Genomic DNA, 24551 nt, shown 5'->3' on the forward strand with positions numbered 1-24551 from the left:
TGGTACGTATTTCATATGCGGCCATAAATGGACTGGGTCCTGCTTTTTGGGATATGTGATACCATACATCCATCACTTGCCCTCCCTAGCAGATCATCGCCATTACCGACTCAAAAGGGAAATCACAGAGACAGAACGATACTTCGCTATTTTGTTCCCTGGGTATGGGGTTGGCAGGACAATCAAGGAAATTCGGCTTATCGCTTCCGTCTTAGAACAGGTAGCTAATGAAACAGCAGACGCACTGCAGGACATTAACGCCGAAATGATAGCCATGCGTACAGTGGCCTTGCAAAATCGCATGGCTCTAGACTATCTGTTGGCCGAAAAAGGGGGAACATGTGCGCTGATTGGATCAGAGTGCTGCACCTACATACCAGATAACTCAGAAAACATAACTAATCTGGCTAAGCACATACGGGACGAAGTAAAGAAATTACGCCAAACCCCAAGGGAGGGTTGGTTAGACTGGCTTTTCGGTACCTCATGGGGAGCGTATCTCGTGCATGGATTGGTTATCCTAATTGCAGCAATACTCATTTTCGCCATAACCGTTCTTAGCATCAAAATTGTCTGCAAGATAGCCATCAACCAAATCCGAGTATAGAGCCTTGACCAATCAGAACTGTTGATTGAGCAAAGATTAGTTATCATAAATGATAAAAGGGGGGAATGAGAATACCCACGAGGTGCCCCTCTAATGAAATGCATATGTAGTAAGCTTTCAGTAGCTCAATAAGATGCCTCCATAACAAAATGGCAGTATGGTAAACCAAGGGTTAATATAAGTGGCCCATTTTGCGAGCTAGAATTAGAACAATGAGCTTTTCAAATGAGTTTATCCTTGATCATTCGTTTATGTTATTAATTTCCTGTATGAAAATGTATGCTTTATTATGAATCAAGCAAAGCGATATGATAAGCTGAATTCTGGGGTAAGCAGGTGTAGGGAGTGTTGTTTTGCAGCTACCTCATGAATGGATCCTTATTTCGGACAAGGTCGAAAAACATCCCAGGCCTGAGACAAGTGAGACTCCCTTTCCTGTGACCTACGTATGAACAGGTATCACCTGTGAGTGCTCGGTCATTATGTCAGTTCGTATGGCTTGCCCAGACTCAGCTTATGATTGGTTTTAACCCCTTGCTACTCATGTCCCTCCCCACTCTGAAAATGTATAATTGTGTGAACTTTGACTGTGTAAATTGCCTGTTCTATGAGATTGACCAGACTCTGTCAAGAGTTGAAATCAATTCTATAGATAGGGTCAGCTGCAGCTAATAAATTGTGTTAAAACTTTCAAGTGTATTCGCTTTCAGTTTTTGCTGAACCAGACTAAGAGTAAAGAATCCGGTATCGTCAATGGTATTTGAACTTTTATATAATTTTATAATGCAGAATGGTGTGGATTTCATATACATATAGAGAGAGAAATATATAAAAGTTGCCAGTTTGTAATGATTGTTTTCATTCGTAAAGGCCCAAGATACTGAGCCCAGAACGGTAATACGTTTGGATCCCCAAACAACCATCATCAGGTGTGGTTGTATGTATTGCCTTTTAAGTGTATGTTTACGTGGTGTGACATGAGAACATAAGAACATCAGAAGTAGGAGCAGGAGTAGGTCATATGGCCTCTCTCAAGCCTGCTCCACAATTCAATTAGATCCTGGCTGATCTTCGACCTCAACTCCACTTTCCCGACATATCCCCATATCCCTTGATTCCCTTAGTGTCCAAGATCTATCTATCTAAGCCTCGAATATACTCAACGACTGGGCATCCGTACCCCTATGGAAGTAGATAATTCCAAAGATTCACAACCCTCTGAGTGAAGAAATGTTTCTTCATTTTGTCCCAAAATGGCCGACCCGTTATCTTGAATCTATGTCCCCGAGTTCTAAACTCTTCAGCCAGGGGGAACGGCCTCTCAGCATTTACCCTGGCAAGCCCTCTAAGAATGTTATACATTTCATTGAGATCACCTCTCATTCTTCCAAATTCCAGAGAGTATAGGCCATTTCTATTCAATCTCTCCTCAAAGGACAACCCTCTCTTCCCAGGAATCAATCTGGTGGACCTTCGTTGCACCCCCTCTAAGCAAATGTATCCATCCTCAGGTTAGCAGACCTAAACTGTACACAGTAGTCCAGGTGAGGTCTCACCAGAACCCGATAAAAATGAAGCAAGACCTCATTACTCTTGTACTCCAACCACGTTGCAATACAGGCTAACACATTATTTGCCTTCCTAATTGCTTGCTGTACCTGCATGTTAACTTTCTGTGATTCGTATACAAGGACACTCAAATCCCTCTGACTACCAACATTTCTCAGTCTCTCACCTTTTAAAACAATGTTCTGTTTTTCTATTCTTCGTACCAAAGTGGATAATTTCACATTTCACCACATTTTACTTCATCTGCCATCTTCTTGCCCCATCTTAACCTGTCCATATCTCTTCCCAGCCCTTTTGCATCCGCCTCACAGCTTACTTAACCACCCAGCTTTGGATCGTCAGCAAACATGGATACATTACACTCGATCCCTTCATCTAAGTCATTGATATATATTGTAGACAGCAGAAGCCCAAGCACCGATAATAGTAACAGTCTGCCAACCTGAAAATGACCCGTTTATTCCTACTCTCTGTTTTCTGTTCGTTCACCAAATCTCGATCCATGCTAATATATTACCTCAAGCCCATGAGCCTATATCTTGTGTAACAACCTCTTCTGTGGCTTCTTACCGAATGCGTTTTGAAAATCCAAATATACTCCATCCATTGTATGTGTAATAATTCAGTGAATCCTTTCATGTCACATTGAATGTGATAATGTTCACATGTTTAATGTTTGAATGTTGTGGAACCCTTAATGTTGAAGAACCTTATTGATAACCTTTTGCGAACAGGACTGTTGGAAAGATTTCAGATCTCCATATCATTTAATGAATTTAACAATTAGAACAAAGGGAAATTTCACCGCATTCTTCAACTGCTCTCTGAATTTCGTCTGGGTCACAGCATAAATACAGGTGTTCGTGCAGCAACTCAGGAGCTGGAACATGAATCCCAATTCTTGTATAAATTCATGTAAATATACTGAATAAAAGCCCAAATAATGCATTCGGTTCCATATAGAATACACCATGAAAAATCCCCATAACAGTATGAAATTCCCCGAGATAACAAACAGTAAAATAATGGATTTCCTTCTGCTCTTCATCTCTGGGTCACTTGGACTCTCCCAACCGCTGTGAACACGAAGTCTCCTGCGAGCTTTGCTGACCACTAAAATGTGTCGGACGGTTAAAGCATTGAGCAGCAGAATAAGAACAAATGGGACCCCCGGGGTTAGAATATAATGAAGGGCTTCAACAACAGCCCAAATCCGTGAAGCCATAACACTGGGTGTGACAGCACAGAACCAGGGTTCATTGCCAAGCATGTAGCCACTCGAATACATAAAGTACCAGAACGTATCCTTTAAACATCTCAGCACAGTCACAGTTCCTATAACCACAGCCGCCGTTTTCTCGGTGCAATACGTAATTTTCAGCTTCTGGCAACAAATGGCCGCAAATCGATCAAAGGTAAAAGTGACGGTGAACCAGACAGAACAGTCTGTAGCTGCATAAAGCAGGACGGCGTGGATATTACACACGGGGATGGACCGCACGAATCGAAACTGGGACCAATAAGCAATTGGAATCTGCCTCAATATAACATCGGTGATAATGACCAGTAGATCCGCCGCTGCCATGGCCACCAGGTAGCGAGTGACACATTTGGAGAGACCGCACTTTCCCCGAGATAGGATCACAATCGTCACTAAGTTAACTAAATGAAAAAGAAGAAATAAACGCAAAAAGGAAACATTAAGTGTGAGGAACAGTGTGATTGGGTTGGCAGTTAAATGTCCAGCTGTGTTCCTCCATTCAGTGATAGAATCTGATCATTGGGTCAGTGAGAAGCTCCTTCTCATCACTCTACAGGTGATGGGGGTTTTCATCTGATCATTGGGTCAGTGAGAAGCTCCTTGTCATCACTCCACAGGTGATGGGGGGTTTCCTCTGATCATTGGGTCAGTGAGAAGCTCCTTCTCCTCACTCTGCAGGTGATGGGGGTTTTCCTCTGATCACTGGATCATTCAGAAACTTCTTCTCCTCACTCTACAGGTAATGGGTTTTTTCTTCTTCTATCACTGGACCGGGGCCGCTTTGTTTTGGTCAGAGTCAGCGATTAAAATAGAAATAATCATTGATTAATTCGCAAAGAAATAAATAGATGTTAAGAGTAAATAATGGAATGAAGGATAATGAACGGGAGCTTCCCTCCACCACTCTGACTGGACTGACTGATCACTGTTTCATCGATCTATAAAGACCAGAAACGTTTGGTGAGTTAGTCTAACTCAGGTAGTGCGGCTATGGCAGCAGGTTTGGCCGAAATATCCACTTCCCTTGCCCACAGATTTCGGGAAGAGTTGTCTCTGTTTGTTCTTGTGATCACTGTACAGAGGTACAAGCTGAAAGGCTCCAGTGCCTGGAGGCGAGATACGGACAGGATTGGACGCGGCTGTCATTCTCCACAGTCCGATGGTCTTCAGACTTACACTGCCAGGCTCACACGAGAACCAGGTTTTGCCGAAGTTACCAGAGGTCAGTCATGGCTTTAGAATGTGACCCTGGGAAGAGGCAGCGCTTTCAGGAGAGGAAAGAAACTGAAACATCATAGCAATAATAATAATAATAATAATAATATTAAACATACTAATATAACAATAAAATTAATATTCATAACACTGGAAACAATTATTTGAACAGCTGAAATGGGCTCTTCGTCCCAACAGGCCACTGGAAGTGCACAATGGGGAAGGAGAGGAACATGAGCAGCAGAATGTGAGCAGAGTCCTCCACAGCGACAGCGATGTCAGATGTTCCATTGTGGACTGGAACATCCTTGGCTGTGATTCCCCAGAATGTACTGGAGGGGACCCAGGGGTCAGGAACCGAGCTGAGAACTTCAGGGCGGAAAGATGATCGTATCATAAGGAGTTTCACACGATTCTTAAACTGCTAATGTGGCGCCTTTCACATCTTACTGGAAACCATAAATGTTTCCACTGGACACAAGAATTATTGCAGCTCGTCAACTGGATAATATCCAACGAGGGACAGCTGGAGATTATAGAAAGTCGGGCTCGGGCTTGCTGACAGAACCATTGGTCTGAACGAAGTGGGCTCGTGTTGTTATCTCAAAACTGTGATTAAAAATAAATCCTTTGAAAGATAACTGAATATACATTTCATTAGAACATAAATTACACTTGCAATCATCGCCCCGCCATCAATAAGCAGAGAGTTACACAGTGCGGGGGTGTGAGAGGGAAATAGCTGACTGGAAACCTAATTGACAGTGAAAAATGTCCAAACTTTCTGAGTAAACTGTGATCTGTCTGTCAGGACTGGTCTCTGCAATTCGACAGAATTTCCCCTCCTGTGGAAAAGAAAATAAATCAGGTGAACACATAGACCACGTGACCAGTGTTCCACCCGTGTTCAGTGCAGCCAGCAGATTGCACGCTGTCCTGTTCAAAGATTCATCAGTAACATTGCTCGTGGTGGGGACTAAACGGACACTAAATAAAACCGGATCATACAGAGCTGATAGGGAGGACTGAGAATCTATTATTCATTCAACAGAGACCTGTGAATGGCCGACTGTGCACCAATCGCATCAAGGGATCACGGTGGATTCTCAAACACATAATAGGAATACATGAATTATAAATAATAGCTGGATAAAATCACGAGAATAATACAGTTAACAAGTTTACAGAATAAATAGTTGGATAGAATGAGTTACCAGGAACACCAATAGCAGCGAGAATGGGATAGTAAATCATCTCTATATCCCAAAGTGCGAATAGAACCTTCATATCTGCTCCTCAATCGCGACACCTAATTTTGTTGTTAATCAATGATTCTTGTTTGTGATAGAAACAGTGCTCCAATTTATACTGTGAGGTTACATATTGAATGGAACCCTGATTCATAAGGGAGGGAATCCCTCCGCAGAGACAAGCTGGGGCCATGGAGAGCTCCATTAATCACAATCCTTGAACAAACAGGTTCTGTTTGCTCATTTCAGCCCAACCTTTTTTTCTGCTTTTCTTTCTGCTGACCAAAAAACTGAAACCACCAATAACTCCTAATCTCATTTTTAGGAACTATTGGGATGGCGACTAACCGTGAAACAGAAATTTGTCCAGCACTGATGTGACGTAAGAGTCTGATATCATCTTACCATTTCAAAGAGGTTTTAATCCACGTTGTAGTGATGAAGTGTACCCACAAACAAGGGAATTTATTGATTTAAGTTACCAAGGGCGTTGTTTTTTTCACAGAGATCTCTCCTGTTTATCTCTCCTCCTCACTCTATTCACTTACAATGCGTCTGTTGATAAAGTAGAAATCAGTGTTCGGGTATTGCAGTATGAACACATAACCAGTTCGTCACACACTCCTCAGTCACTATTATAATTCTGCTGTGACAAAATGTATTAATAAATGTTTGCACCACACACTTCACATGCAGAGCAAAGCTCCACACTCTCATGTTAAGCATTTGTAAGTCAGGCATATGCTAACTGAATTTGAGTATAAGACTCGCTCGATACTGTCCCATTCTGTGCACCCAGGTCAGGGACAGAAGACATTGAGTGCGAAATAAAGCGCCCTTTTGAAAGTATGAGGCGCTGGAAACTTCCCAATATGTTTGGATACGAGGATCACTGGAAATTCTGCTGGCCTCACGAGCCCTGTTCATGGCCGATCAGGTTTTAATGTTACAGACAGGGCTTTCCGTGCGCATGTCTGTGTATGTGTGTTGGGGAGTGTGGGGGTGGAGCGTGTCATGGTGTGAGGGGAGGTGGGTTGGATTGTGGTGGGAGTGGTGTTGAGTGGGGATGTTGGTGGGGTTGGAGGTGTTGGTGGGAGGGAGTGATGGTGGGTGGGGTGGTTGGGGGTGATGGCGGGTGGGGGTGATGGTTGGAGGGGTGGTTTGGGGTGTTGGTGGGTGGTGATGTTGGTTGGGGTGGGAGTAATGGTGGGACGTTGGTTGGGGGTGATGGTGGAGTTGGGGGTGTTGGTGGCGGTGGGAATGTTGGTGGGTGGGTGTGATGGTGGGTGCGGTGGTTGGGGGTGATTGTGGGAGGGCGTGATAGAGGTTGGGGTAATGGTGGGAGAGTGTGATGGTGGGAGGGTTCGTCGGGGGTGATGGTGAGAGGGAGTGATTTTGGGAGGGGTGGTTGGGTGTGATGGTGAGAGTGGGTGATGGTGGGAGTGGTGGTTGGGGGTGTTGGTGGGAGTGGGTGATGGTGGGAGAGGTGGTTGGGGCTGATGGTGGGAGTGGTTGATGGTGGGATGGGTCGTTGGGGTTGATGGTGAGAGGGGTGGTTGGGTTAATGGTGGGAGGTGGTGATTGTGGGATGGGTGGTTGGGGGTGATGGTGGGAGGGTGTGATGGTGGGAGGGGTGGTTGGAGGTGATGGTGGGAGGGGGTGATGGTGGGAGGGGTGGTTGGGGGTGATGGTGGGAGGGGTGATGGTGGGAGGGGTGGTTGGAGGTGATGGTGGGAGTGGTTGATGGTGGGTGGGGTGGTTGGGGTGATGGTGGGAGGGGGTGATGGTGGGAGAGGTGGTTAGGGCTGATGGTGGGAGTGGTTGATGGTGGGAGAGGTGGTTGGGGCTGATGGTGGGAGTGGTTGATGGTGGGATGGGTCGTTGGGGTTGATGGTGAGAGGGGTGGTTGGGTTAATGGTGGGAGGTGGTGATTGTGGGATGGGTGGTTGGGGGTGATGGTGGGAGGGTGTGATGGTGGGAGGGGTGGTTGGAGGTGATGGTGGGAGGGGGTGATGGTGGGAGGGGTGGTTGGGGGTGATGGTGGGAGGGGTGATGGTGGGAGGGGTGGTTTTGGGTAATGGTGTGAGGGTGTGATGGTGGGAGGGGTGGTTGGGGGTGATGATGGTGGGAGGGTGTGATGGTGGGAGGGGTGGGTGGGGGTAATGATGGGAGGGGGTGATGGTGGGAGGGATGGTTGGGGTTGATGGTGGGAGGGTGTGATGGTGGGAGAGGTGGATGGGGGTAATTGTGGGAGGGGGTGATGGTGGGAGGGATGGTTGGTGTTGATGGTGGGAGGGGGTGATGGTGGGGGTGGGGATGTTGGTGGGAGGCTGTTATGGTGGGAGGGATGGTTGGGAGTGATGGTGGAAGGGGCGATGGTGGGGATTGCGTTTTTTGATGGGAGTGGTGGTTGGGGGTGATGGTGGGAGGGTGTGATGGTTGGAGGGGTGGTTGGGGGTGATGGTGGGAGGGTGCGATGGTGGGGGTGGGGGTTTTTGATGGGAGTGGTGGTTGGGGGTGATGGTGGGAGGGGGTGATGGTGGGACGGTGTGATGGTTGGATGGGTTGGTGGGGTTGATGGTGGGAGGGTGTGTTGGTGGGAGGGTGTGATGGTGGGAGGGGTGGTTGGGGTTGATGGTGGGAGGGGATGTTGGTGGAGGTGGGGATGTTGGTGGGGGGGTATGATGGTTGGAGGGGTGGTTGGGAGTGATGGTGGAAGGGGTGATGGTGGGGGTGGGGGTTTTTGATGGGAGTGGTGGTTGGGGGTGATGGTGGGAGGGGGTGATGGTGGGACGGTGTGATGGTGGGAGGGGTGATGGTGGGGGTGGGGGTTTTGATGGGACGGGTGTTTGCGGGTGATGGTGTGAGGGGGTGATGGTCGGAGGGGTGGTTGGAGGTGATGGTGTGAGTGGTGGTTGGAGGTGATGGTGTGAGGGGTGGTTCGAGGTGATGGTGTGAGGGGTGGTTGGAGGTGATGGTGTGAGCGATGGTTGGAGGTGATGGTGTGAGGGGTGGTTGGAGGTGATGGTGTGAGGGGTGGTTGGAGGTGATGGTGTGAGGGGTGGTTGGAGGTGATGGTGTGAGGGGTGGTTGGAGGTGATGGTGTGAGGGGTGGTTGGAGGTGATGGTGTGAGCGGTGGTTGGAGGTGATGGTGTGAGGGGTGGTTGGGGGTGATGGTGTGAGGGATGGTTGGAGGTGATGGTGTGAGGGGTGGTTGGGGGTGATGGTGTGAGGGGTGGTTGGAGGTGATGGTGTGAGGGGTGGTTGGAGGTGATGGTGGGAGGGGTGGTTGGAGGTGATGGTGTGAGGGGTGGTTGGAGGTGATGGTGTGAGGGGTGGTTGGGGGTGATGGTGTGAGGGATGGTTGGAGGTGATGGTGTGAGGGGTGGTTGGAGGTGATGGTGTGAGCGGTGGTTGGAGGTGATGGTGTGAGGGGTGGTTGGAGGTGATGGTGGGTGGGGTGGTTGGAGGTGATGGTGTGAGGGGTGGTTGGAGGTGATGGTGTGAGGGGTGGTTGGATGTGATGGTGTGAGGGGTGGTTGGAGGTGATGGTGTGAGGGGTGGTTGGAGGTGATGGTGGGAGGGGTGGTTGGAGGTGATGGTGTGAGGGGTGGTTGGAGGTGATGGTGGGAGGGGTGGTTGGAGGTGATGGTGTGAGGGGTGGTTGGGGGTGATGGTGTGAGGGGTGGTTGGAGGTGATGGTGTGAGCGGTGGTTGGAGGTGATGGTGTGAGGGGTGGTTGGAGGTGATGGTGGGTGGGGTGGTTGGAGGTGATGGTGTGAGGGGTGGTTGGAGGTGATGGTGTGAGAGGTGGTTGGAGGTGATGGTGTGAGGGGTGGTTGGAGGTGATGGTGTGAGGGGTGGTTGGAGGTGATGGTGTGAGGGGTGGTTGGAGGTGATGGTGGGAGGGGTGGTTGGAGGTGATGGTGTGAGGGGTGGTTGGAGGTGATGGTGTGAGGGGTGGTTGGAGGTGATGGTGTGAGGGGTGGTTGGAGGTGATGGTGTGAGGGGTGGTTGGAGGTGATGGTGTGAGGGGTGGTTGGAGGTGTTGGTGTGAGGGGTGGTTGGAGGTGATGGTGTGAGGGGTGGTTGGAGGTGATGGTGGGAGGATTTGTTTGGTGTGATGGATGTTCGGGTTGTTGATTGGTTGAGTTGGTGATGGTGTCGGTAGCTGGGTTGTGTTAAATTCTCCATTTATCCTCCTTTCGGTGATTGCTGTCATTATTCAGAGCAATTAGCCCGCAAGATTTGAACACAAAGAACAGACGTGAAAAGGTGAAAAGTCACGCCCAATACACGGGAACACCTGCCCATATCCTGGATTAGATTTCAATCTGTCTTTCAGGGTACAAAGCCCAGAATCTAACACACTTTAACATCGACTCGCTCTCTGGCCTGCACTGAACCCAGGGCCAATGGTGAAAGGGAATTCTCAAACATTACTTTGTTTGTAATTATTTTGAAACAGCCATGAAACTCACTTTTTATCAATATGTTCTGATGATGCGACTATATTTTAAAAGATGTTTTGAATAGTTAAAGGCTCACACTTGCATTGGACCCACAATTATAAGACCTTTGGCAAATGGGATCTGGCGTTGTGATTCGCTCTTTAAACAGGGTCACTGTGTTAATGGTGAGAATCTCTTCAAACAGGTTCATGATGCTGATTGTGAGACTCTCTATAAACAGGGTCATGGTGTTGATGGTGAGACACGTTCTTTAAAGAGGGTCATGATTCTGGTGGTGAGACTCTCTCTTTTTCATGGCCATGATGTTGATGGTGTGATTCTCTTCAAACAGGGTCATGATTCTGGTGGTGAGACTCTCTCTTCAAATATAATCATGATGCTGATGGTGAAACTCTATCTTTCAACAGGGTCATCATGGCGATGGTGAGAATCTATTTCAACCGGGTCATGATGTTGATGGTGAGACTCTCCCTTTAAACAGGGTCATGATTCTGGTGGTGAGATTCTCTATTTAAATATGGTCATGATATTGATGGTGTGGCTCGCTCTTTAAAGCGGGCCATGTTGCTCATGGTGAGACTCTCTATCAACAGGGTCGTGATGTTGCTGGTGAGACTCTCTCCTTAAAAAGGGCCATGATGCAAATGGTGAGAATCGCTCTTCAAACAGGGCCATGATGCTAATGATGAGACTCTCTCTTGAAACAAGGCCATGATGCTAATGGTGAGACTCTCTATAAGCAGAGTCATGTTCTTGATGGTGAAACTCTGTACAAACAGGGTCATGATGCTGATGGTGGGACTCTCTCATTAAACATGGTCTTAATGTTAATGGTGTGACTCGCTCTTCAAAACCTGGTCACGGTGCTAATGGTGAGATTCTCTTTAAACAGGATTATGATGCTGATGTTGATACTCTCTCTTTTAGCAGGTTCATGAGACTGGTGGTGAGACTCTCTCTTTATACCTGGCCATGATTTTGATGGTGAGGCACGCTCTTCAAACAAGGTTATGATGCAGATAGTGAAACTCTCTCTTTAAACAGTGTCGTGATGCTGATGGTGAGAATCTCTCTTTAAACAGGGTCATGATGTTGCTGTTGAGACTATCTTTCAACAGGGTCATGATGCTGATGATGAGACTCTCTCTTTAAACAGGGTCATGATACTGGTGGTGAGACTCTCTCCTTATAGCTGGCCATGATGTTGATGGTGAGAAACGCTCTTTCAACAGGGACATTATGCTGATGGTGAGACTCTCTATAAACAGTGTCATGATGCTGATGGTGAGATTCTCTTCCATCAAGGTCATGATGTAGATGGTGAGGCTCTCTATAAACAGTGTCATGTGCTGATGGGGAGACACGTTCTTTAAACAGGGTCATGACTCTGGTGGTGAGACTGTCTCTCATTACATCTGGCCATGATGCTGACGGTGAGACTCGCTCTTTAAAATGGGTCACGGTGCTAATGGTGAGAATCTCTCTTTATGCCTGACCATGATGTTGATCGTGACACACGTTCTTTAAACAGGGCAATGATGCTGATGGTGAGATACTCTCTTTAAACAGGGTCATGATGTTGCTGCTGCGACTCTCTCTTAAAACACGGCCGTGATTCCAATGGTGAGAATCTTTCTTTAATCAGGGTCATGATTCTGGTGGTGAGATTTTCTCTTTAAATAGGGTCATGATTCTGATGTTGAGACTCTCTCTTTAAGCACAGCCATGATGTTGCTGCTGAGACTCTCTTTTTAAAAAGGGTCGTGATGCTGATGGTGAGAATCTCTCCTTAAATATTGTCATGTTTCTGGTGGTGAGTCTCTCTCTTTAAACATGGTCATGATTCTGGTGATGAGATTCTCACTTCAAACAGAGTTATGATGCTCATGGTGATACTCTCTATAAAGTGGTTCATGTGCTGATGGTGAGACTGTCTTTAAACAGTGTCACGATGCTAATGGTGAGACTCTCTATAAACAGGGTCATGATGCTGATGGTGAGACTCTCAAAAAACAGGGTCATGATGCTTACGGTGAGACTCTCTATAAACAGGGTCATGATAATGATGGTGAAACTCTCCATAAACAGGGTCATGATGCTGATGCTGAAACGCTCTTTATACATGGCCATGATGCTTACGGTGAGACTCTATAAACAGGGCCATGATGCTGATGGCGAGACACTCTTTAAACTGGGTTATGATGCTGATGGTGAGACTCTCTTTAAACCGGGTCATGATGTTGATGGTGAGACTCTCTTTAAACCGGGTCATGATGCCGATGGTGAGACTCTCTTTAAACCGGGTCATGATTCTGATGTTGAGACTCTCTCTCTAAGCAAAACCATGATGTTGTTGCTGAGACTCTCTCTTTAAAAAGGGTCGTGATGCTGATGGTGAGACTCTCTCCTGAAACATTGTCATGATTCTGGTGGTGAGATTCTCACTTTCAATAGAGTCATGATGCTCATGGTGATACTCTCTATAAAGAGGTTCATGTGCTGATTGTGAGACTGTCTTTAAACAGGGTCATGATGCTAATGGTCAGACTCTCTATAAACAGGGCCATGATGCTGATGGTGATACTTTCTATAAACAGGGTTACGATGTTAATGGTGATACTCTCTTTAAACAGGGTTATTATGTTGATTTTGAGACTCTTTTTAAACAGGGTCATGATGCTGATGGTGATAATCTCCATAAACAGCGTCAGATTGCTAATGGTGAGATTGTCTTTAAACAGGTTCACGATGTTGATGGTTAGACTCTTTTTTAAACAAGGTCATGATGCGAATGGTGAGACTCGCTCTTTAAAGGGGTTCACGGTGCTCATGGTGAGACTCTATCTTTTTTCCCTGGCCATGATGTTGATGATGAGACACGCTCTTTAAACAGGGCCATGATGCTGATTGTGAGACACTCCCTTTAAACAGGGTCCTGATGTAAATGGTGGGACTCTCGAGAAACAGGATCGTGATGCTGATGGTGAAACTCTCTATAAACAGGGTCATGATTCTGATGGTGAGACTCTCTCTTTATAGCTGGGCATGATGTTGATGGTGAGAGACGCTCTTTAAACAGTGTTAGGATGCTGATGGCGAGACTATCTTTAAACAGGACAATGATGCTAATTGTGCGACACTCTCTTTAAACAGGGTAATAATGCTGATGGTAAGATTTTCTCTTTTAACAGAGCTACGATGCTTATTGTGAACATAGCAACATAGGAACATAGGTACAGGAGTAGGCCATTCAGCCCCTCAAGCCCGCTGCGCTATTTGATAAAATCATGGATGATCTGTGATCCAACTCCATATACCTGCCTTTGGCCCATATCCCTTAATAACTTTGGTTGCCAAAAAACGATCGATCTCAGATTTAAATTTAGCAATTGAGCTGGTATCAATTGCCGTTTGCAGAAGGGATTCCAAACTTCTACAACCCTTTGTGTGTTGAAATGTTTTCTAATCTCGCTCCTGAAAGGTCTGCCTCTGATTTTTAGACTGTGCCCCCTACTCCTAAAATCCCCAACCAGCGTAAATAATTTGTCTCTCTCCACCCTATCTGTACCCTTAATATCTTATAAACTTTGATCAGATCACCCCTTAACCATCGAAACTCCAGAGAATACAACCCCAATTTGTGTAAACTCTCCCCGTAACTTAACCCTTGAAGTCCGGGTATCATTCCAGTAAACCTACGCTGTACTCCCTCCAAGGCCAATATGTCCTTCCGAAGGTGCGGTGGCCAGAACTGATCACAGTACTCCAGGTGCGGTCTAACCAGGGTTTTGTATAGCTGCAGCATAACTTCTGCCCCCTTGTACTCTAGTCCTCTCGATATCAAGGCAAACATTCAATTTGCCTTCTTGATTATTTTCTGCACCTGTTCATGACACTTCAATGATCGATGTTCCTGAACCCCGAAGTACCTTTGGACATCCACTGTTTTTAACTTTTAACCTTTATAAAGTACCCTGTTCTATCCTTTTTTGATCCAAAGTGGATAGCCTCACATTTGTCTACATTGAATTCCATTTGCCACAATTTTGCCCATTCACCTAATCTATCAATATCGCTTTGTAATTTTATGTTTTCATCTACACTGCTTGCAATGCCACCAATCTTTGTGTCATCGGCAAACTTAGATATGAGACTTTCTATGCCTTCATCTAAGTCGTTAATAAATATTGTGAATAATTGAGGCCACAAGACAGATCCCTGCGGGACTCCACTAGTCACATCCTGCCAATGTGAGTACCTTCCCATTATCTCCACTCTCTGTCTCCTTTCGCTCAGCCAACTTCCTAACCAATCCGTACTTTTCCCTCGATTCCATGGGCTTGTATCTTAGCTAACAGTCTCTTATGTGGGACCGTGTCAAATGCCTTCTGGAAGTCCATATAAATAACATCCACTGACATTCCCCTGACCACTACTTTCGTCACCTCCTGCAGCCATGTCTCCGTAATAGCTATCATATCATATCATACCTCCAATTTGAATTTGTACCTGTAGTTCATTTAATTTATTCCTTCTACTCCGTGTATTTGTGTATCGAACTCTTAGTTGGGGCACACACCCCAGCCTGACCTTTAGCTTTGATGCTGGATTAATCGCTTTAGACCTTCTAGTTTTTACTTTATCTGTAGTGCCAAAAGTACATTTTCTTTCTGCTGCTCTACGCTTTTCCCTTTCACTTGTTCTTGAACAACCATTTGTACTGTTTGTGTTGTAAATTTCTCTTGATCCTCCTCTCCCTTGTTGCTTTCAACTTTACTCTATTATGACTCCCCGCTCAAGTTCCCATCTCCCTGCCACTCTAGTTAAAACCCTCGCCAACAGCAGTAGCAATACCCTGCGAGGATATGAGCCCCGGATCTGTTGAAAAGCAATCCATCCGGCTTGTACAGGTCCCACCTTCCCAAGAATCGGTCTCAATTCCTCAGGAATTTATATTCCTCCCTCCCGCACCAACCCTCCAGCCACGCGTTCATCTGCTCTATTCTCCGTTTCCTATACACACGAGCACGTGTCACTGGGAGTAATCATGAGATATTTACCAGTGAGGTCCTGCTTTTTAACTTATTTCCTATCTCCTTATATTGTGCTTGCAAGACCTGGTTCCTCTTTTTACCTATGTCGTAGGTACCGATATGTACCACTTTCTCTTTATACCGTCCGTGATGTTGATGGAGAGATACGCTCATTAAGCAGGGTCATGATGTTGATGGTGAAACACTCTCTTTAAACAGTCCATGATGCTAATAGTGAGACTCAATCTGAACAGGGCGATGAGGCTGATAGTGAGACTCTCTATAAACACTGCCATGATGTTGATGGTGAGACATTCTTTAAAAAGGGTCATGATGTTGATGGTGAGGCTCCTTTTAAACAGTGTCATAATGAAGATGTAGAGAATCTCTCTTCAAACAGGGTCATGATGCTTTTTAAAGTGGGCAATGATGCTAATGGTCAGACTTTTTTAAAAAAATAGGGTCATGATGCTGATGATGAGACAATACCTGTAAACAGGGTAATTATGCCATTACAGACCTCATTACATCCTTGATCCAAACATGGACAAAATATCTGAATTCCAGATGTGAGGTGAGAGTCACTGCCCTTGACATCAAGGCAGCAGTTGACCGAGTGTGGGACCAAGGAGCCCTAGTAAAATTGAGGTCAATGGGAATCAGGGGGAAAACTCTCCAGTGGCTGGAGTCATACCTAGCACAAAGGAAGATGGTAGTGGTTGTTGGAGGCCAATCATCTCAGTCCCAGGACTTTGCTGCAGGAGTTCCTCAGGGCAGTGTCCTCGGCCCAAACATCTTTAGTTGCTTCATCAATGACTTTCCCTCCATCATAAGGTCAGAAATGGGGATGTTCGCTGATGATTGCACAGTTTTCAGTTCCATTCGCAACCCCTCAAATAATGAAGCAGTCCGAGCCCGCATGCAGCAAGACCTGGACAACATCCAGGCTTCGGCTCAAAAGTGGCAACTAATATTCGCGCCAGATAAGTGCCAGGCAATGACCATCTCCAACAAGAGAGAGTCTAACCACCTCCCCATGACATTCAACGGCATTACCATCGCCGAATCCCCCACCATCAACATCCTGGGGATCACCATTGACCGGAAACTTAACTGGACCAGCCTTATAAATATTATGGCTACGAGAGCAGGTCAGAGGCTGCGTATTCTGCGGCGAGTGACTCACCTCCTGACACCCCAAAGCCTTTCCACCATCTACAAGGCACAAGTCAGGAGTGTGATGGAGTACTTTCCACTTGCTTGGATGAGTGCAGCTCCAACAACACTCAAGAAGCTCGACACCATCCAAGATAAAGCAGCCCGCTTGATTGGCACCCCATCCACCACCCTAAACATTCACTCCCTTCACCACCGGCGCACTGTGGCTGCAATGTGTACCATCCACAGGATGCACTGCAGCAACTCGCAAAGGCTTCTTCGACAGCACCTCCCAAACCCGCGACCTCTACCACCTAGAAGGACAAGAGCAGCAGGCACATGGGAACAACACCACCTGCACGTTCCCCACCAAGTCATATACCATCCCGACTTGGAAATATATCTTCATTCCTTCAACGTCGCTAGGTCAAAATCCTGGAACTCACTTCCGAACAGCACTGTGGGAGAACCGTCACCACACGGACTGCAGCGGTTCAAGAAGGCGGCTCACCACCACCTTCTCAAGGGCAATTAGGGATGGGCAATAAATGCTGGCCTCACCAGCGACGCCCACATCTCATCAATGAATTTAAAAAAATCCCTTAATACCTTTGGTTGCCAAAAATCTATATGTCTCAGATTTAAATTTAGCAATTGAGCTAGTATCAATTGCCGTTTGATGAAGAGAGTTCCAAACTCTTACAACCCTTTTGTGTCGAATGTTTTTCTAATATCGCTCCTGAAAGGTCTGCCTCTGATTTTTACACTGTGTCCCCTACTCGTAAAATCCCCAGCCAGCTGAAATAGTTTCCCTCTATCCACCCTATCTGTTCCCATTAAAATCTTATAAAGTTCGATCAGATCACCACTCAACCTTCGAAACTCCAGAGAATACAACCCCAATTTGTGTAATCTCTCCTCGTAAATTATTCCTTGAAGTCCGGGTATCATTCTAGTAAACCTACGCTGCACTCCCTCCAAGGCCAATATGTCCTTCTGAAGGTGCGGTGCCCAGAACTGCTCACAGTACTCCTGGTGCGATCTAACCAGGGTTTTTTATCGCTGCAGCATAACTTCTGCCCCCTTGTACTCTTGTCCTCGAGATATAAAGGCCAGCATTCCATTTGCCTTCTTGATTATTTTCTGCACCTGTTCATGACACTTCAATGATCTCTGTCTCTCAACCTCGAAGTCCTTTTGGACATCCACTGTTTTTAACGTTTTACCATTTAGAAAATACCCTGCCCGCAATATAATGGGAAGAGCGGACTTCAAATATCACCCTCTGAGTCTGAAGAACAAAATCTGCGCACAATATAATGGGAAGAGCGGACTTCAAATATCACCCTCTGAGTCTGAATAACAAACTCTGCCCACAATATAATGGGAAGAAGGGACTTCAAATATCACCCTCTGCACAAACACAAGATTGCAGGGTGTGAGAAAGACAAATCAACGGTCTTCTGATCGCTCGATAAATAACACATTTATCTGGGGAAGAACAGAAATAAAACTCATTTCTTGGCATTATCTATATTTAACATTATAGTTGCGGCTTTAATTTTGAAAACCGCCCTTCGCTGAGCTGTGAGTGCGACTGAAAACTCTGTCGTTCAAGTAAACGATCAGTTAACACAGTTGGTGTCGGGAACACATGAAAAAGAAACAAAATAGAATCATAGAAATGATAGAAATTTACCGCACAAAAGGAGGCCATTCGGCCCGTCGTGTCTGTGCCGGCCGAAAAAAGGGCAATCCGGCCTTCTCACACTTTCCAGCATTTGGTTTCTCGCCTTATAAGTTAAGGCAGTTCAAGTGGATATCCACGTAATTTTTAAACGCGATGACGGTTTCTGCCTCTTCCAACCTTCCAGGCAGTGATTCCTGATCCCCACCACCCACTGAAAAACATTCTACTCTCCCCTATAATCCTTCCACCAAGTCATTCTTCAAAATCATCCACCTTCTTCAAAATCATGACGGGTCCAGACAGAGCAGATTGAGAGAAGCTGTTCCCATTGGCGGAAGGGTCAAGGACCAGAGGAGATAGGTTCAAGGTGATTGGCAAAAGAACCAATGGTGACATGAGGAAAATCTTTTCGACACAGAGATTGGTTCGGATCTGGAATGCACTGCCCGAGGGAGTGGGGGAGGCAGATTCAATCATGGCCTTCAAAAGGGAACTGGATAAGTACTTGAAGGGAAAGAATTTGCAGGGTTACGGGGATAGGGCGGGGGAGTGGGACGAGCTTGATTGCTCTTGAATAGAGCTGGCGCAGACTCGATGGGCCGAATGGCCTCCTTCCGTGCTGTTACCTTTCTGTGATTCTATGAATATAAGTGGATGGAGCTTGCACGACTGAAACTGTGCTGTGTTGTCTCTGAACATCAAACTCACCGTGTCCCTTAACTGCTGTATGTTGGAGAGCTCAGACCACCAATGTGGAGACCATTGTTTTTTTCCAGCTGTTATTCACATCTTCTCTTTCAGTAATTTTCCCGGTAGCTGAGAATGAAGTGAGCTGAAATGAGCAGGTCCAACGAGCTGGTTTGGAGCACAGGCCAATGACTGATCGCAGCTTGTTACTCAGCCAGTCAGCTCCGTTACAGCCGCTCCTGTCAGTAACAATTGAAGAGAAACTGTAAATCTGAAACTAAAATAGATAATTTACAATACTTTATATCATCCCACACTTCTCTGTTTCACAGTTTGTCAAACCCAAAACAGCCTCTGTCTGAGAATTGAATGGTTATCGGGGCCGTCACTTAATATCGGAACTCGTTGATTTTTCGGGGCTGATGCTGGTTTATTTCTTTCAGTGAGTGACCCATTTTACACCAAGTGAAGGTCCAATTCTCAGATCAGAGTCTGGGACACTCTGCTATGTCCAGTCTCCGTTTTGCGAAATTCTAAACCCCTCTGGTCCGGTCATTTCTTGGGAATGAGTCCGAAGCAGTCGGGCCACTCGTTTTTAATATCTGTGTCCTCACTGCTAAATAATAAGATTGCGGGTTTCCTTATCAATAATTGTAAATTATTATACTGACTGTTGAGAATCCAATGGAATTGAGCCCCAGATATTCAGTCTGTGCATCTCCTCATAATTGTTGGTGTTTCTCCACAAGTAATAAAAGCAACCGTCTGGTGAAGTAACTCATTGCACAAATATTCCCCGCAATTAATTCCTCTCTTGTTTAATGCAAGGCGAGTGTAGCTCGAATATTATTTTGACGACTATAATTATTTCCCGAATTTCTTTCCACATTGTGCTCCATTTTTTAGGATGATTTGTGAATGATATTTACCAAATGAGCATTTCCTGCTCAGTGGTGATTTATATTTACCTCCAGCAAAAGCTGATTTCTCCTGACATATTACTCCTGCTCCTAACTACAACAACAAGCTTGGTGTGAAATATATGAACGAAAGTGTTTAATAAAATGGAATAGGGAGAATTTAGATATTCACAAAAGTTTGCCCAACATCAGATTCACAAGAACAGAGTGAAAGAAGAGGTAAAATATATTGGGTTCTGTGGCGCGACGGACAGCACATTGGACTTTTAGTTCAAGACTGTAACGACATTTGAAAGGTTCTGGGCTTGAGTTCTCTCAGAGTTATATTTCACATCACGACTCTATAATAATGATGCTGTGTTCCACTAGAGTTCTATTTCAGATCACGACTCCATAATAATGATGCTGTGTTCCACTGGAGTTATATTTCAGATCAGGCCTCCATAATAATGATGCTGTTTTCCCCCACAGTTAGATTTCAGATCAGGCCTCAATAATAATGATGCTGTGTTCCCCCAGAGTTATATTTCAGATCAGGGCTCCATAATAATGATGCTGTTTTCCCCCAGAGATATATTTCAGATCAGGGCTCCATAACAATGATGCTGTGTTCCCCAGGAGTTATATTTCAGATCACGACTCTATAATAATGATGTTGTGTTCCACTGGAGTTCGATTTCAGATCACGACTCCATAATAATGATGCTGTGTTCCACTGGAGTTATATTTCAGATCAGGCCTCCATAATAATGATGCTGTGTTCCCCCACAGTTAGATTTCAGATCAGGCCTCTATAATAATGATGCTGTGTTCCCCCAGAGTTATATTTCAGATCAGGGCTCCATAATAATCATGCTGTTTTCCCCCAGAGATATATTTCAGATCAGGGCTCCATAACAATGATGCTGTGTTCCCCAGGAGTTATATTTCAGATCAGGGCTCCATAATAATGATGTTGTGTTCCCCAGGAGTTATATATCAGATCAGGGCTCCATAATCATGATGCTGTGTTCCTCCAGAGTTATATTTCAGATCAGGGCTCCATAATAATGAGGCTGGGTTCCCCCAGAGTTATATTTCAGATCACGGCCCCATAATAATGATGCTGTGTTCCCCCAGATTTATACTTCATATCATGGCTCCATAATAATGATGCTGTGTTCCCCCAGATTTATATTTCAGATGAGGGCTCCATAATAATGACGCTGTGGGTGAAACAAAAATCCAAGCTGATGTCCATGAAAGGCAACTGCCGCCCCGACACTTCCTGTTAAGCGAGTGGCGCCGGTCCACCCCGACTTTCTCAATCCTGAATTCCCTTTGATCTGGATTGACGAACCGCTCTCAATGATGACGTTTTAGGCCTGCACTGTTCTGGTCTCCATATTACGGAAACGGATATAGAAGCACTGGAGAACGAAAATAAAATATTCACGAGAATCATAACAATTCTAAGAGGTTATACCTATCAGGAAAGACTGAACAGTGTGGGGCATTTTACTCTAGAAGAGAGAAGACTAAGAGGTGACCTGGTCGAGGTCTTTACAATTATGTCGTGGTTTGATAGGTGCGGATGGAGAAGATGTTTCAACTTACGGGGAGCCGAAATTTTCGGGTGATCAGTAGAAAATAATCACTAATACCTTCAATTAGGAATTCAGGAGAAACATCTATACTCAGACAGTAGTGAGAATGTGGAACTTACTGCTACATGGAGTAGTTGAGGAGAATATCTTAGAAATATGTAAGGGGACGCTAGATAAGTACACGAGAGAGAAAGGAACAGAAAGATATGCTGATAGTTTTAGATGAGATGGAGTAGGAGGAATATTGTGTGGAGCATAAACACCAGCAGAGACCAGTTGGGGCGAATGGCCCGTTTCTGTAAATTCTATCTGGAATCTATGTATTGTTTTATCGCAGGGTTACTCTGTCGTATTGTGTAGTGTTTTGTTTTAAACACAGGTTCTGGATCTGAGACAATATAGTACACAGGCGAAAGTAAAAGGTACTACTTTATTGTAACACTTATAACATACAAGTACTGTAACAGACAAACAAACAATCACAAGCTCACGTGCGTCTGCCCGTCGGGGACCCCTGAAGTCGACGGCTGGTAATTGAGCCTGTGGTTCTCCAAGGCACCGTATGCACTCGCAGTCCTCGGTGAAGTCCCCAGAGTCTGGAAAGTCCCCGATAGTTATACTGGGGCATAAACAAGTGCATTTGTGGCGGACGGCCAGGTCAAGCAGCTGGTGGCATGAGGCGTCTTGCGCGTTGAAAACACATTCAGCTGCTGACAACACTTGTGATATGTCATAGAGTTCACCCGAATGTTCCAGTGCCCACATGAGAACACGAAGAAGGAGATGCTTCAGGGAACAGACCAGCTGTCCCTTGAACTCCGGTGGAAATGTTAGAAGCAAAAGTTTAAACTGCTCCAGGTGAGGCTCGAACTCACAACCTCGGCATTTCTTGAGCCTGAATACTGTTATATAAGTACCGCGCGCTCACCGATTGCGCCACTGGAGCCGCGTTGCTTTAGTAGTCTCATCAAACACACTCATTTTGGCCTGTAAGACTGCATATTCTTTCAGGCAGGTTTCCAAGTGGACAGATGCCGCCACCTGCCACTTGGGCATTGGTGTTTTGGAAATCGAATTCTTTCCTGCCACACACGAAGCAAGTGTTCGATTAACGCCCAACGTCGGAGCATTTTCATTCTGCATTCATGACATCGCGTGAATTGCGATAAATTCATATTCAGCTTCGATCTGCACAACATCTTGAGACACTTTCTTTTCTCCATGTGTGTTGTTTTCAGTTCACCTCGGCTTCTCTACGCAAAGGGTGGGAGACGTTTTGGAACGCTCTTCTGCAGATGGTAGTTGATGGTAGCGCACTTGTGAATGCTAATTCTGAGATTGATAGATTTCTGTGAAACAAGGGTATTAAGGGATATGGGGCGAAGCCGGGTGCATGGAGTTAGGTCACAGCTCCGCCATGATCTCATTGAATGGTGGAACAGGATCGACGGGCTAAGTGTCACTGCCACTTGCTGCCTCCTGATATGCGCCACCTTCACCTGCAAGAAAGCGGGATGTGTGGCTGAGTGATGTGCCTGTCATGGTTAAATAGCTGCCAGTGTGTGTGACCTATGAGTTGTGGGTGGGCGGCTTGCAACAGTGGTAATGTGTAAGAGTGAGAGGAAGCCTCTGGTTACAAGAGTTGAGTGCTGATGGAAAGAGTTTGTTGGTATGTGGGGGATGGGGGTGTATTGCGTGGTGCATTTGGGCGGAGATGCCACTTGAGAGTTGCCCTCACTCACCTTGACCACTCACGTCAAAGTATTGAACGTGTTCCTGCACTGCATCCATGTTCATGATGCTGTGCGCCTGGCATTGACTTCGTACCCCGCTGCCTCCCACTGCCTTTTGGATATATGTCTGGAGGGCCTCTTGCCCGCGCCCACCCCTGTGGATAAAGCATGCTCCTCCTTCTGTTCAACTGCACCACAGTCTCTCAGCATCATCAGAGAACCTTGGTGCATGCACCCTCCAGGCCTGGTACCAAATCAGATCGGCAGATTGGTGAGGTCTGGTGTGCAGATTGGAGGATGTGGGATTTAATTGTGCACAACTTATATTCAATGTTTCAACATAACTCATCAGTTTGCAAACATTGGGATGGAACCTGCATCTGTGTTTTATGTGTACAATGTCTAATCTCCGTTCAGACTCCGTTTGGAAAGTAGACTGTTCTTTTAAGCAAATAACAGGTACCAGCGATCTTTATTCGATTTCTGAGAAACATCCTCCTTTAAAGAGATTGAGCTCCCCCCGGCGGTGGAAAGTGCGAATTGCATTGATTCCACGTCCAAGGCCCGAAAGAGAACGCTGATTGCAGGTGAGTGCTCGGGCAGCTGAATCTTGCGTCCTGCCTGCCCAAGAGTCATTGGGCACGGGGTAACAGGGCATCACACTATCTGCGACCAAAAACTACCCTTATCCAATCTTTCCCCCAACGTTTCCTGCGTGCGCCAGTCGACAGGATTCGAAAATGGAGCCACTGGAAGAATGATTGCATTTAGATAGCGCCCGTCGCCACCTCGGACGTCCCAAAGCGCGTTACGGACAATGTAGCACTTTTTGAAGTGTAGTCACTGCTGACATGTAGGAAACGAGGCAGTCAATTTTCGCACAGCAAGATCCCAAACACAGCGATGTTACAATGAACAGATAATGTATTATAGTGATGTTACTGGAGGGATGAATATTGAACAGGGCTCCGGGGAGAACTGGTTCCCCTTAAAGGTGAAGACAAGGTGATTGTATCAGTTCGAGTTTTGACCTTTGTAATGTTTTTCTTTCCTTATTTTTATCTGTTTCAGATTCCAATTGATCAGAAACTGAAAACTAAATTCTTAATGAATTTTCGATAAATCTGTCACTCAAAATAAACAATGTTATAAATAAAGAAATAAACCGGATTGAGACGGTTCACTTCACTTCACTGAAACGTCTAATTCCGGTTAAACCGGCGCGCGGAGTCACAGCAGCTCATCGCTGATCTGCACCCCAACTCCATTTAGCGAATTAGAAACTGGAAATCTCATGTTTCGAGACGAGTTTACTAATTTCCTGAAAAATGACTATCACTAAATCAGCAAAACATTCCCTGCCCTGTTT

General features: G+C 45.8%; 1 protein-coding gene and 1 non-coding gene across 2 annotated transcripts; both read right to left on the reverse strand.

The window, feature by feature from the left end:
- Positions 1-2939: 2939 nt before the first annotated feature.
- Positions 2940-5939, reverse strand: LOC137315175 (probable G-protein coupled receptor 139). The gene is made up of 2 exons (XM_067980056.1): positions 5867-5939; positions 2940-3838 (listed from the first exon to the last, which is right to left on the reverse strand). The coding sequence occupies exons 1-2, from the start codon at positions 5937-5939 to the stop codon at positions 2940-2942; spliced, it is 972 nt and encodes a 323-aa protein (XP_067836157.1).
- A 16360-nt stretch (positions 5940-22299) lies between these two features.
- trnai-uau (transfer RNA isoleucine (anticodon UAU)) lies at positions 22300-22395 on the reverse strand. Its single transcript has 2 exons — positions 22358-22395; positions 22300-22335 (listed from the first exon to the last, which is right to left on the reverse strand). It is a non-coding gene; the product is annotated as a tRNA-Ile (tRNA).
- Between the last annotated feature and the right edge of the window lie 2156 nt (positions 22396-24551).

The sequence above is a fragment of the Heptranchias perlo genome, unplaced genomic scaffold (genome assembly GCF_035084215.1).
Source record: "Heptranchias perlo isolate sHepPer1 unplaced genomic scaffold, sHepPer1.hap1 HAP1_SCAFFOLD_54, whole genome shotgun sequence".
Classification (NCBI taxonomy): domain Eukaryota; kingdom Metazoa; phylum Chordata; class Chondrichthyes; order Hexanchiformes; family Hexanchidae; genus Heptranchias; species Heptranchias perlo.

Bases quoted from the DNA above. Each gene is read 5' to 3' on its own strand.
- LOC137315175 (XM_067980056.1), bottom strand. From the start codon at position 5,939: ATGAAGGTTCTATTCGCACTTTGGGATATAGAGATGATTTACTATCCC. The intron at 3,839-5,866 runs GTAACTCATTCT...TTTTTCATTTAG, and splicing joins CGCTGCTATTGGTGTTCCTG to TTAACTTAGTGACGATTGTG.